Source organism: Cajanus cajan, chromosome 5 (assembly GCF_000230855.2).
Source record: "Cajanus cajan strain Asha chromosome 5, NIPB_CcT2T_4, whole genome shotgun sequence".
Taxonomy (NCBI): domain Eukaryota; kingdom Viridiplantae; phylum Streptophyta; class Magnoliopsida; order Fabales; family Fabaceae; genus Cajanus; species Cajanus cajan.
The window spans coordinates 73,052,141-73,066,434 of NC_138521.1; the positions used below are offsets into that span (position 1 = coordinate 73,052,141).

The 14,294-nt window shown below is 32.0% G+C and overlaps 2 protein-coding genes across 4 annotated transcripts; one reads left to right on the forward strand and one right to left on the reverse strand.

The window, feature by feature from the left end:
- Positions 1-2,109: 2,109 nt before the first annotated feature.
- On the reverse strand, positions 2,110-3,295 carry LOC145958167 (serine/threonine-protein phosphatase 7 long form homolog). The gene is made up of 4 exons (XM_083074654.1): positions 3,245-3,295; positions 2,678-3,163; positions 2,357-2,524; positions 2,110-2,265 (listed from the first exon to the last, which is right to left on the reverse strand). The coding sequence occupies exons 1-4, from the start codon at positions 3,293-3,295 to the stop codon at positions 2,110-2,112; spliced, it is 861 nt and encodes a 286-aa protein (XP_082930780.1).
- Positions 3,296-7,675: 4,380 nt separating this feature from the next.
- On the forward strand, positions 7,676-11,321 carry LOC109811369 (ankyrin repeat protein SKIP35). Of its 3 annotated transcripts, none has more exons than XM_020375104.3 (4): positions 7,676-7,831; positions 8,495-9,181; positions 9,536-9,968; positions 10,398-11,321. In XM_020375104.3, exons 2-4 carry the CDS (start codon positions 8,589-8,591, stop codon positions 11,202-11,204), a joined length of 1,833 nt encoding a protein of 610 aa, XP_020230693.2. In that variant the 5' UTR covers positions 7,676-7,831; positions 8,495-8,588; the 3' UTR covers positions 11,205-11,321. The 3 variants fall into 3 exon arrangements, with proteins under 3 accessions (XP_020230693.2, XP_020230691.2, XP_020230692.2); XM_020375102.3 differs by having other exon boundaries at positions 7,688-7,831; positions 8,455-9,181; XM_020375103.3 differs by having other exon boundaries at positions 7,762-7,831; positions 8,426-9,181.
- Positions 11,322-14,294: the final 2,973 nt, after the last annotated feature.

The window sequence follows — 14,294 nt, forward strand, 5'->3', positions numbered from 1 at the left end:
CGATTATTAAACAACCAATAACTTACTTTAAAGCTTAATGAAATACTTGACAATTCTATAAGCATAAAATGAATATCCATGTCAAAAAATATCAACGTACTATTTTTAATATGCTCTTTTTATTAGTTAAAATTTATTAAAAATTATAAAATTAGAAAAGAAAATCATTAAATATAATGTGTTACTTACAGTTACCAACCTGTGTATTTTTTAATAAATTCAATCAATTAAAAATAATATTTTTTAAAAAGTATGTCATATAGTGTATTTCTAACATTTCACATTTCTTGTAATATGTGTGCAACTCAATTTCAACAACCAAAAGACATATGTTGTGCTTTCAAATAACATATTTAAAACATTCAATGAGAAGGAGAAAAGTAAAGATAACTTATTAGCTCATTGTTAGTTGTCATTTTTACTTGAATTTCATGAATATTATTGTATAAAATTGGGATGCTTTCATTTTTTTCCTTGTAAATTGTCCAAGGATGTGAATATTATATATAAATATGTAAATTATGTTATAGAAATTAAATCCAATCAAATTATAGTAATTTTTTTGGTTAATTATGATGAATTTGTTTTGTAGGTTAAGAGAAGAAAAATCAAGATAGAGAAAAGTAAACTAATCATTTTACTCCAAACTCACCATCATGTAACTCTACACGTTCTACCATCTTGCATTGTAGTGTGAAGCACCTTTATAATGTTAGATGTTATAATATTCTCAAAACCATTATCGTTTTCATATTTTTCTGAAATCTAGTCATCAATCTACAAGTAATAGACTCAACGATTGCAAAATTGTTTTCTTTCTATCATTTCCTAACCAACTATTAAATGCCTTTGTAACATTATTTGTTACATGATCAGATTTACCCTCGAGGTCAATAGTATATCTTGCCCACATGCCTTCAAGCATCTAACAACCAATTTGCAGTTTCATTACTTATTTTTCTAAGCTTGTTAATAAATTTGTCAAATATAAACTCGTTATATCCCATTGCAACAGCCGTAAATTGTTTACTTAGAAGCAATTTCTGAAATTTAATTTGAAGTTGCTTAACAGGTGATTAACATAAAGACAATTAATAGAATTAAAAACATTATATATTTTTTTTTTAAAAGTATGAAAAAATATATAAGGTACTTATGTTTTCTATTAGGAGATGTTTCTGCAACGGCATTATGCAACCCCTCTTATATCAGCAAATCTAGTTAGACAATCTATTATGATATAAAATAATAAATTAGATTACAATAAAATAAAGAAAAGTAAGTTATCACTAACCTTTTGCATTTCAGACATAATTGTTTCTTGTCTATCTTGCCATTCAGAGCAAATGCAATTGGAAACATGCCTTTGTTTCCATCAACCCTAACAACCGAGAGTAACACACCTCCATACAATCCTTTTAAGTGGCATCCATCAATTTCAAATCAAGGCCTACAATCCCTAACAAATCCATTTTTCATTGCATTTAGGCAAACAAAAAATATCTTAAGCATAGGGTTTTTGTCAATTTTAGGTTCCAATTGCAACCTTATTATAGATCAAGATTTTGTCTCCGGAGCAAGGTTTCTCGAAGCTGGCAAAAATTTATTTATTAATATTATATTTTTTATAAAAAAAAAATATAACTATAATAAATAAATATAATAAAAATACTTTTATTATGTTTAAATAAAAATATTTATAAAAATATGTTTGTTTAATTATTTAACTAACAATAATAATAATATATTTATTTATTTACTTTTAAGCAAAATCATCTATAAAAATAATTAACTTTCACTTAATTTTCCTTTTATTTATTTCTTGCCAAAAAACTTTTATTTTTACTTTATTTCTCTAAAAAAAAATTCTTCATTTCTTTCCTCTCTTGTAAGCAAAAACGAAACCCACTGCGAGGCACCGTGTGTATATCGGAGAAATTTTTACTTAAATAATATTTTTTAAAAGAAAAATTACAAAAGTAAGAACTGTGTAGGTTTATTTACCAGTATAGAACCGTTTACTGTGCATGCTCAAAATTCGGTTCCCGGGAATACTGTGCCTGGAATGTTGTGCAGGTAATCCAAATTATTCGGTAGAGAAGGGACATCCTAGAAGAGATGAAATTGCAATTTCACTATATCAGACTGGTGCCATTCAACAATTGCAAAATAAATAATAGAGGTACATGATGTCCATAGCTGAGCATCTCTATATGCTTGCATCGGTATTGCTGTTTGCAACACTGCATATGGAGCCCATAAAAACTACAAAAAAATTAAACTTTTTTAGTTAACATAATATGCTAAACAAATGAAAATAAAAAAAAATAATAAAACTTTCATTTTAAATAGTTACCTGATCATTTTGAATGTGATCAAACCTTGATCTATATCCAACAACATCATTATGAGGTACATTTTGAAAGTTTAAAACTCTGCCTCCGCTCAATTTACAGACTAGAGGGAATGTTGATGGTATCCTGGAAATAGGCGCAATATATGGCATGCGATGCCATGCCCAAGACTGTAACAAAGATGCACAACTACCCATTATTTTGCTGCTAACATTTGTAGCTCTACACATTTCTCTATATAACATAGCCAAACATGCCGACCCCCAACTATATCGTCTTGTTCTTCTAAGATTTATTAATAAAGATAAATACATAAGATGTACCTTATTACCTGTTTTGTCAGGCAGCAAAACACCTCCTATTAAACCTAATATATATGTTCTACAATGTGCATGAAGTTGTTCTTCAGATAGTTCTTTTGGTAATTCTAACATATTTTCTCTTAACCACTTTAACTTAATCATAGAGCCAATTAGTGACTCACCTTTAACTGGCATGATTCCGAGATACGTGGAGCACATTTCCTCCCAGTCATATAATGTTGGGCCAATGACTGGTAAACCATCAACTTTTAGCCCAAGTTCAAGTGCAACATCCTCCAATGTTATGGTGCACTCTCCAGTTGGAAAATGGAAGGTATGAGTCTCAAGCCTCCATCTTTCAACCAAAGCTGTGATTAATGTGTGATCCACTTTCAGATGTCTGAGGTTTGCAACTCCAGAAAAATTAACTTCCTCTAGTATAAGAACAATTAGAGGGTGGGGTTCTGGCATTGAATGACAGTAAGAACAAATAATATTCTTAGTCTCCTGCAATAATTACCAAAATTAGTACTAATTTGTTACAAGTTCATTGAAATTTAAAGTAAATAACGAAAGTGCTAAACCTACCGTTCTACCAATGAAGGCAGACCTATGCTCATTTTGCTTCCACAATAACATTTTTGATATTTGGTTAATGAAAATTGAACCAAACAAAGAATTTCTTACTATGAAGGTGATTCAGAAGCAGTACAAGGATGGAGTAAAGGAGTGAAACTGAGCTAAAATCGTGTGGAAATAATGAATTCTGAGCCGAATTCTAAGCATGCACAGTAAACGATTCTATATTGGTAAATAAACCTGCACAGTTATTACTTTTGTAATTTTTCTTTTAAAAATATTATTTAAGTAAAAATTTCATATATCGGAACATCCCAAATATATGCCAAACAAAAAGAAGACAAAATCATTGTCAAACCACTGTTAATAAAAATGAATCCCACCACCACCGCGAATAAAATTCGTGACTAACACCTACTAACCACTATCACCTACTGGGAACCACTATCAGGACATCGGAGCATCCAAAATGCATGATGTTAGTTTTGAAACAAAAAGGAAAATAAACAAGAACAAATAATGTACAAGAACAAGTCAAAAAACGTAAAAACAAGAAAAATTCAAATAAGAATGTAAAACATAAACACAAGAAAAAACGCAATAGCAAACAATCATGTATACCTTATCATTTTCTTTTAAACAAGTTTTTATCTTATTAGCACTAAAAAATCTCATTCTTACTCTTACTCTCACAAAGTTAAATAAACTTTTTAAAACAATTTAACAAGATATAATTAAAAGATAATCAATCCATTTCAAAAATGATATCTAGTTGACTAAGAGGCAAATAAATAAGATCAACTAAAAATTGATTTCAAAAATAACAATGGGACACTTAAGGCAAATACTAGATGAGACCATCAATGGAAGTCTCCACAACCAAATCATAATTCAAAGAAGACACAAACAATTTCAACTTTTTGACACAATTAAGAGAAATAAAAGGATGAGTTACACTAGAATCAAACATTACAACAAAAGGATTCCCAGCTATGAAACAAATATCTTGTATTAGATTCTTGGACTAAGTAGCTTCAACATCATTAAGAGCAAATACTCTTCCAATAGCCTTCAGATGCTCAAATTGAGAACTAGTTCCAACTATGTGTGGTTGCAGACACTAAGTACAAATATGGCCCTTGCCCTTGCAGTTGAAACATTTGATCTCCTTGTCAGGACTGTTGTAGTGCTCGTGCCCACGTCACCCACACTTCTTGCATCTACTAGTTGGTGTAGAAATAAAGCCTCCTATGCTAGCAACACCACTCACAAAAGAGAGTCCAACATGACTCCCTTAAAACTTAGCAAAAGCGGAGTAAGACTTACTCCTGCTCTAACCACCAAATCACTTATCATGAATAAGACCACCTCTTTTGTAGAAAGTAGCACGTGCATGATTGTCACGATCATAGATTCTACACTTATTGATGAGCGTCAGGTAGTGGTAGATCTCCTTATAATTGATTGTAGTCTTCACTTCAAGATGAGGGTCATGCACAAATTTGATGCACTTAGCCTTTTCACCACCCTCACCATGGTAGTGAGAGAAGTAATAGACAGGCTTATCAAACTTAGCAATATATATTATCAACAGTACCATTTTTTTGCTTCAACTTAAGGAATTTAACCTCTTTCTAACTCCTCACATGATCAGGGAAATATTTCTCCAGGAAAACCCTCTTGAAGTTATCCTATTTAACCAACGTTGCTTCAACCATCATCCTTTATAGAGCTCTTTCACACCATAAGTAAGCATCAAACGTCAACATGAAGGTAGCCAAAGTCACATTCCGAGTAGTAGGGCACTCCATCACCTTAAAGATTTTCTTTATCTCAATCAACCAGATCACCGCACCTTCCAGGTCGTATCCCCCTTTTAAAGAGGCGGGATGGTTATGTTGAAAACGCTCCAACCAACTAAAAGTAGCTCAAGTTTTATCAGTCCCTATAACATTTGCTAATACTTGAAGAGCATCAACAATAGCGCGATCATTCTTACCTGCCATAACTCTGACACACAACAATAATATATTAACTACCACATAAGACAAGACAAATAAGCAATCAGAGGATGCATGAAAATGTAGATAAACACACACGTCCAATTTGAATCAAACTAGGCTCGGATACAACGAAAAGTGACACTTTTTACCTTGCATACCATAATACATAAATATTAAAAATTGAATAACATAACTATTCATAAATAAAACTAAACGGGTTTAGGTAGAAGGCATCACATTCTTAACTTAACAAAATAAAATAATCAACTAAAATTATAAGGAAATAAAACTAATGTTTTTTAAAATAATTCAATAGAGCAACATCTTAATCTAGTCCTAGTTACATCTCGATGTCACATGTCTTATTAGAGCAAAACCCAACACTTAAGCCTAAGCCTCATCATTGATATCTTCGACCTTATGCTGATGATCACCTACATAAGAATCAAAAGAAAATAACATAAGAAAAGGGGTGAGAAACATTTTACTTTGGCTCATGGTACAAGAGTGCAAACCAAATAGTCAAACACAAATAAGGCATACAACAAGACATAACATACACAGATGAGCATTATCATAATACTCATCTAGTAAATAACATATATATTATAGTGCATTATGTAATGGACAATGACTACATATTATTACACATGTGGTGTCAGTAAAAAATCATACATCACACTTGTGCATTGTCGTTAACAATACACATATAGTAGCCTAAGAGTACATGTTGGGTCATACCCTTTATGCATTCTCACTAGGAGGACATATTATCAAGTTTTGGCCGAGATAGCTAAACTATACAAGATATGTCTCATGCACATAAGGCCAGAACTAAAACTTTCCAAATTGAGCTATCCCCAAGGTTGATTCTCATGCTTTTACACAGGGGAGCTTCCCTAACGGTGTATTTCATATTGTACCCCAAATACACATTTTATGCAAATGATGCATGTCAAACATGACTCAAGGCATTACATCTACATGATCTCACTTCACATATCATACTATCACATTGTACATCCCATGTACATTCTCAAATACATCAACTAGTCATTAGTAAAAGGTAGTATCAAGATTGTAAGGTAATACATCATCCAATTCATTCATGATTCATACACAAATATCATACATTGCATCTCAAAGTAATAGATACGAATTGTCTCAAGTGATAGGGAAAAAAGAAGAATAAAAGACAATAAAAGAATGCGAAACATTAATATATATCAATTTTATATGTTAGTTTGGTGATAGAAAGAAGTGTGGAATCTTCCATAGTGAAAACTCTAGTATCGAAGAGATGCTTGTGATATTTGCAATCTACAAGAACACAAAAAACTCATTCTCATAAATACTTTTCCTACCCAGATCTGAGTGTGCAGAGGTGTAGGAAAGTAGAAAGGAACCACAACAAACATTGTGTAATCTCATAACAAGTAATTGTGGGATTGTTTTCTCAACAAGTGGTTAAGTGAAGAAATCTTAGTTGGTAGCTGAGTGTTTTGCAACTAACAACAAGTGGCTAGATAGTAGTGGCTTGTATTAGTAGGTGATTGAGTTTGAACAACAATTGACCGTGTTTTTAGTAGAAGATCCCACAAAATTGTGTGAGGATTGAATATAGCCTAATTAAGAGGAACTAGTATAAATCTCGTGTACAATCTCGCTATCCCTATCTCTTTACTTGTTTATTTAAGTTACTGTTTTCATTATTACATTACTACATGATTTGAATCGTAAACAAATAATCTAAGAAATTGCTTTTAGAAAATACACTCAATTCCAACACTTAGAAACCTTACCTTATGAAGAACAAATTTTCATAAAGAACAAATTTTTAACTATATTTTGTGTTCATTCTCTCTTCCCTTGTCTCTTTACTTGTTTATTTAATGTTACTGCAATCATTATTATATTGTTACATAATTTGAATCATAAACAAGTAAACTAAAAAACTGTTTTCAAAAAATATACTTGGTTCCAACACTTAGAAGACTTACCATCTTAAGAACAAATTTTCATAAACAACTAATTTTTAAAAAGGAAAATAATTGAACTCTTTCTTATATAGTTTACATTCACTTCAAATGAGTTATCTATTTTTTTTTTATTATGAAAAGTAAATGTATTTATTGAACAACTAGCACTATCGGTTATGCTCACTAGTTTAAATAAATTACATTATAAGTCATCTACTTTTAATTTATTAATTTAATTGGTATCAATGAATTAAATATTAAACGAATGTATTAATTTAATCAACTTTTATTTGATAATTATGTTAAGATGACATAATAATTTTAGGAGTTAAAAAAGGCATTTAAGTTGTGACAGAATTCTAAAATTATTTAAAATTTTAATAATTAAAAATCATTAAATGAATATGTTTTTTTTTAAAGAAAGAATTGTTGATTTTGTTTGTATCAATAAAAAACACAAAAATCACGGAACAATAAAACGGAAGTTTAAAATACTAAAATAGGATATTATTACACCTATATTTGGCGTCGGAATTGAAAGTCTCCAGGAGCATAACAGGCCAGGAAGCGGGTTCTCTTCTTCCACCCTCTTATTTTCTCTCTGAAGCTATCAGGTTTTATATCTAGCCATCTCTTTGTTGCTGCTATTTATGATAGATATATTTCTTGTTCTCTGTCTCTATTATTGTCCTTTCCCCAAAGAGATGCTAACTAATTCCCTGTCACAGCTATTGTTTTTGAAATTGTTATATGATATGCGCAATTCTGATTAATATGGTATTGGTATATCTGAGATTCGTTATTGCTCTCATCATATAGCTTTACTTCATTTGGATTCTGTTTAGGGTTTATTTGTTCGACAACCGTGGGTTTGACGTTAATGTTTGCTCTCATTTGTCGATGGCCAAGATCGAAAGATTTGGATTTCTCTAATCTAATCTAATGCTTTATAATCTGTTCTTATTTAATGATGTGTATATATTGTTTGGCAGTAAAACGAAACGGGGAAAGCTAACATTTTATTTTCAATATTCAATATTTACTCCCTCCCTTGTTTAGGGTTTTTAATTTCGTATGCGAATAGCATTTGTTCTTGTCTTTTAATCTTTGATTTACTTCTAGACGGAACTACTGCTTTTCTATACTCCTGAAAAAATCCAAAATTGTACTAGAAAATGTGGGATTATTAATTCTGTTTTTCTATTTAGTACTTGTTTTTCATGAATTTTAAAACCAGAGGCTAGAGTTCTCTTATTCATATCTCATGTGCTTCGAAGAATGGCTGTTAGCTTTACCGGGCATGATAAAGAGGGCAGAGACCAGACAGAAGAGAACATGACATCTATCTAGTGGAGTTATAATTTATTTGTGATGGATGAAACTGAAGTGGAAAATCCCTTATTCATGGAAATTAAATCTGAAGATAACAAAATTGAATTCCAGAGAAATGAAAATCAAGGTTTTGCATCAGAGAAAGGAGAAGGTAGCAGTGTAGTTTTCTCAAGAGAAGCGCCACTTATGAGGAAAGAGTCAAGAATGTCCACTCCTTATTGTTGCAATGCCAAGAAGCTCAAATCCAGGGCTGTTACAATAGATTGCGAGCTTGGAAATAATGATAAAATTGGGTTGGAGAAGAAACTATGTAGACAAGACAGGATTGAGTTGGGTCGGTTGTTTCAGGGTGCAGTGAGTTCCCATGACTGGGAACTAGCAGAAAGTTTGATTTTGGTTGCTGATCCGCAGACGCTCAATGATGCCTTGTGTATCACACTGGATTCCATCTGGTTCTTGAGCACAGAGCTAGAGCTTAATGGGATAATGGGATTTATCAAGAAGATCATTGCTAATGGTGCTTATGACTTCACAAGAGCTGCTCTAAGAACTTCATTCCTTGCTTCATGTGTCTCTGCTTGCCAGAGTAGAACAATGAGTCTCGCTGATACAGTTACTGTAATGGCCCAAAGGTACAACTCACAAACATTTGTTGTATTTTTTTTAAATTAATTTTTGTGTAAAGGGAAAGAGTTCAGTCACAAATGAAGTAGTTTCAATTAAAAGATGCAACTTGGTTTTTAATCTTTATTAGTCATGAAAAACCCAACCAGCAACATTAACTTGGTTCTGAGCTACTGGCTTAATAGCTTCTCTATCAGCTGGTTTGCATCTTGGTGATTAAGGAATGTTCCTTTTATGTTTTCCTATTTTAAATCAGATGGTGGAAGGTTTTGAAACTGGAAACAGATTGTTTACTTTTTTTCTGCTCAAATTTCTGCAGCTATAGTAATTACAGTTAATGTGTGAACTCTGCGTTTTGCTAGGTTGCATGAGCGCCTCCAGGAATGCAATGGAGATGAAGTCTTGAAGGCAGAAGCAGGCGCTAAGGTTCAGAAATTTACTGAATGGGCTCTGAAATGTATAGGCATCCATTCCCGACTGCAGGATGATAGGGAAAGTGTGATACACAGTTCATCTGTTGAAATCCAGCTCCGGTTATCTGCCTTTAAGACATTCCTTGATCTTGCTGGCAACCGCCTTACGGGGAAGGACTTCAGTGAGGCCTTTGATGCGGCTTGTTTTCCACTTACTCTTTTCTCCAGCTCATTTGATCCAGGTTGGGCATTTGGCTTGTCAGCTACTGTGATTCAAGGGTTGTTGGGCATGCTAGTAGAGGGGGGTGCAGACAACGTCAATCAGTGTTTCTTGGAGGCTTCACGTTTTGGCAGTACAGAACTTGTTCGCATACTGTTGCAGGTGATATGGCTTTGATCTCTTTCTTTCCCTTTTTCTCTTCCCCAATCCAATATTAATGCTTGTTCAGTTCTTTTTGTGGCATTAGCCAACTTTTGTTATGATAGTTAGAAGCATAACTTTTCCATGGTGGCTGAAGGCATACTTATTATCATTCTAGGGCATTTAGTTTCTGTTTGACTATTATTGAGTGTCATATCAAAGGATCATGCAGATATGTTGTTGGCTTTAACATTGATGGTGTTTTAAAAATGGGTAGCCTTTCTAATGCATATGTTGGAAGAATTTGGAGGTGAGAGGTTTTGGCGTTACCACTTCCTCCCATGTGTGTGTGCACGAAGTGAGGTAGCGTATTGCAGTTTTTATAATATATAGTCTACTGAAAATTTTTGGTTCATGCTTTTGTGCCATGCTGGGAATCAAACTATGCAGATTGCTCAAAGAAACAGCTTGGATGTTGATGTTGACTTGGCATTGGGTTTTGCCTCCCATTACGGCAAGATAGGAACTATGGAGTGCTTGGTGGAAGAGGGAAATGCCATAGCCTTTTTGGGTCCTTTGATGAGAGCTGCTGAGAGGGGCTGCATGCAAGTTGTTGAGTGGTTTGTGCAGAGGGGTTGTCGAGACATGGAACTCTGCCTTGCCCTTACAGCAGCCACTTCTAGCTGCCAAGTTCACATTGCGGCTTATCTTCTGCCACACGTACCCCAGCAGGTCCTTGCAGCACTTAGTGTTGAAATTCTAAAGGCTGCTGGTGAGCGTAGTGGTGGATCTCTTGATGGCGTAGCATTTCTCCTCCAATCTGATTTCTTAGGTGATCCTGCAGCTACTTATGCTGTTGCAGATATTATTGCTAAATCAGAGGATGAGGCTGTTGCGCCTGAGCTGAAGACTTTTCTTAAGGAGCACTGGTCAGAAGGAGCTTACAAGGAGGGATTAAGGTTAGGGCAAGAACATTACATGAACCTTGTGAGAATCATAAAATGGGGCGAGTCTCCTATTTGCTTAAGAGATCTTCCGGCCCCGCTCACGGTGGCAATCGCTTACCTCCCACTTTATAGAGAGTGTGTCAAGGCGGGTGGCTGTTTGTTTTCCCAACGGCTTAGGGGACAGCTGGTTGAAGCCGCTAGAAGGCTCGGGAATAGGGTTTTGGGTGAAGTGACCCATGGTCGAGAGCTATTGGTCGTTTTGGAACAGCACCTTCCTCACTTTTTGCTCCATCCAACCCGCATTGCTTAGCTAGATTCGGTTGCCAACGTTATGTATTTTTTATTTACTTTTGACACCCATCTTTATTATGTAATGAATGAATGCCACCATTGATAACAATTTTTATCTGGGAGTTAGTGTCTTCAATGTGCATATTTTTTTGTCTAAAAGGATAAACTATTCCTTTCTTTTGAAGAATGAAAAGATGAACCAAAAATTGAAATGTAAAGTATTCATAAAATGTTGAAATAAAGACGAAATGGATTTTCAAGTTAATGAGTAATGGGACATTTTCTTTGTGCGTGTTTAGATTCTCGTCCACAAATCTTAAACGTGAATTTGAGAAGTAATTATTTATTGATTTTAGTGTGTTTTGAGGTGAAAATTTGTTAAAACGTGAATCACAGAATCCAAACATGCACTTTGTTTAGCATAATACTATTAAGGTGATTCGAGCAGACTACACGAAACAAGATTTTCTAAAATCTATGATATGTTTGGTCAAATATGGAAAGAAATTTATAGATTGCTCTTAATTTTGTTGGTGTCAACAAATAATTGAAATGTCACGTTTTCTCATTCTGCGTTTCCACCACATGCATTATCTCCCTCCAAGGCCTCCACAACTATGATTCATATTTCTGCCCCATTATTTAAGCTATCGCAGACAACTCTCTTTCTCGTGTGACACTTTAGTGACCGACACCTCCATCTACATTGAACCTAATGTCTCTAAAAACTACTTCACTATCTAGGATGATAATGTAGGTTGAATTTGATGAGCCGTTTTGTCTAATTTTGATGAGTTAGGTTGAACATATAAATTTACTAATCTATCTTGCCAAATTCATCAATTCGATGGATCAACTTGTCAACTTAATTTTTTTTTAATGTTTCTAAAAGATAAATTTGTAGTAGATTTATGTTAGATCATTTTTTTTTTATTTTATTGTTTAACATTTTTTTTCTAGATAATTATTCTCGATTTATATGAAATAAAAGTTTATTATTTTAACTACATATTTTTTATTAGTAAATTTTCATGTATAATATCTTTTTTTAATAAAAATATATATTACTTTGTCCTTTTTCATGAAAAATAATGAACATGGAACATGGAACATGGAATATGGAATAAGGAATAGGGAATAGGGATAATGGAATATGGAATTAAGGTATAGGGTATAGGATATATGGTATATGGTATATGGAAACAAGTGCTCAATGTATACAAAAGTTAAAGGTAGTAGGTAATTTCTTTTGAGGGTTAAGAGACCCTATTTATAGTAGAAGATAAGTTTAGGATACAAAATGTTTCGTCTCCCTTAACCACTATATCCCTTTGATATCAATGTTTGGACATGAGTGCGACTTTCTGTATGTGTGAGACGTGTCATGTCCACATGATTATGTCATCTAACATGTCATTATTGCACTTACTGTGATTGTTAAAACGACAAACGTACTCAAAAGATGTCAATCATGAAAGTTTTAAGCGGGAAAATTAAAATTTTAGTAAGTTTATACATTAATTTTTTCTTCCAAATGTCAAAGACTGAGGGGACTTGTCAATTGGAATGGTCTTATGGCCAATATGTTGTCGACCCTATTTATGAAATAATGTTCAAATGAGTCGAGATGTTATCAGTTAATAAAAGGCAATCTATAAGGTCAAGAAGTATTCAACCTAGCCAAATACCTCGTTGTAATCAGGGTAAAGTGCAACTCCCAACCGTTACATAGCAAAAAAAGTTCTTGAATGCCCTTAATGACTAAATGACCAACAATAACATTCTTCTCTCTATAAATATAAATGTATCAAACCTTTATGAGGTATGGAATCTTACATAAGAGATCCAAACACTTTAAATACTTGCTAACTTGGAGATCATAGTCCTTTTTACATACACAACCAATATTTGATATTTGAAGATCGACGAACAAGAAATCAATAACCATGACTTTTAATACAAGACTTGTTGTGTTTGCTTTTTGACAAGTACAAATCCAAATACAAACATAACAAAGTAGGTTATGTGTATATTCTAAAGTTGCCAAGTGTTATACCTGTGCCTTGTATATTGTACCATTTAAAGTTTAGCTAAAAATTTAATTAATTCATATTAATATTTATAATACTTAATATTTTTCATATATTCAATATATATAAGTCAATTAATTATATCTTATCAATTTTGTGTAATTTATAAGGTTAAGATAGGAGAGACATATACAATTAATTAGATGAGTCGGGACAATTTTTTTAATAACATTTTTAAAGAAAAAAATTAATTATATTACTTTCATTATCATGCACAAAAGATTTATAACGAATAATTAAAATAATAAAAAAAGTATTCAAATATAAATGGTTCATGCCATAATTCTAAACGTATTTAAATAAAATGTATTTACATTCAAATGATATTTTTATTACTCATTAATTTTTTTGTTATTTATTTGAATAAATAAATTCTTATTCAAATACATCTTTCAAAATGTGAAAAAAGTCTTTATTTATTTGAATAAATAAAACTTTTATTCAAAAATATTTTGTTTCAAAACCCAAGTTTTTAATTATTTAAATATGTTTTCTTTGAAAGATGTACTTTCATAATAAATAGATTTCTTCATTTAAATAGAATTTGTATTTAGTCAAATGAAACTTTAATTTTTTTAAATAATTATTTTATTTATCTAATTTGAAAATATTATTTTAATTAATTTAGAACCTAAAAAAAATAATATTTTAAAATTATTTATTTGCTTTTAATTATTTATTTATTTTATTTCAAAAGTATTTTAGTATATTATTTATATATCTCTCTTTATTTTTTTATATATATTTTATTTCACACATATTTCTTTCTAACTTATTAAACATATAATATAGTTTGTTACCTATTTTTTTTAATCAAACAATCAATTTTTTATTCTATTCCTTATTTATTTTCACTCTCCTATTTCTTTCTCCTCTCTATTTCTTATCTATTTTCTTTCTCTGTATCAAACAAACTCTACAATAGAATATAGTTAGGACAATTAATAGATTTTTTATGCTTACTTTACTGTATGGTGACTGAAATTAAGATAATGACAAAAATTTTGATTTTTTTTTTT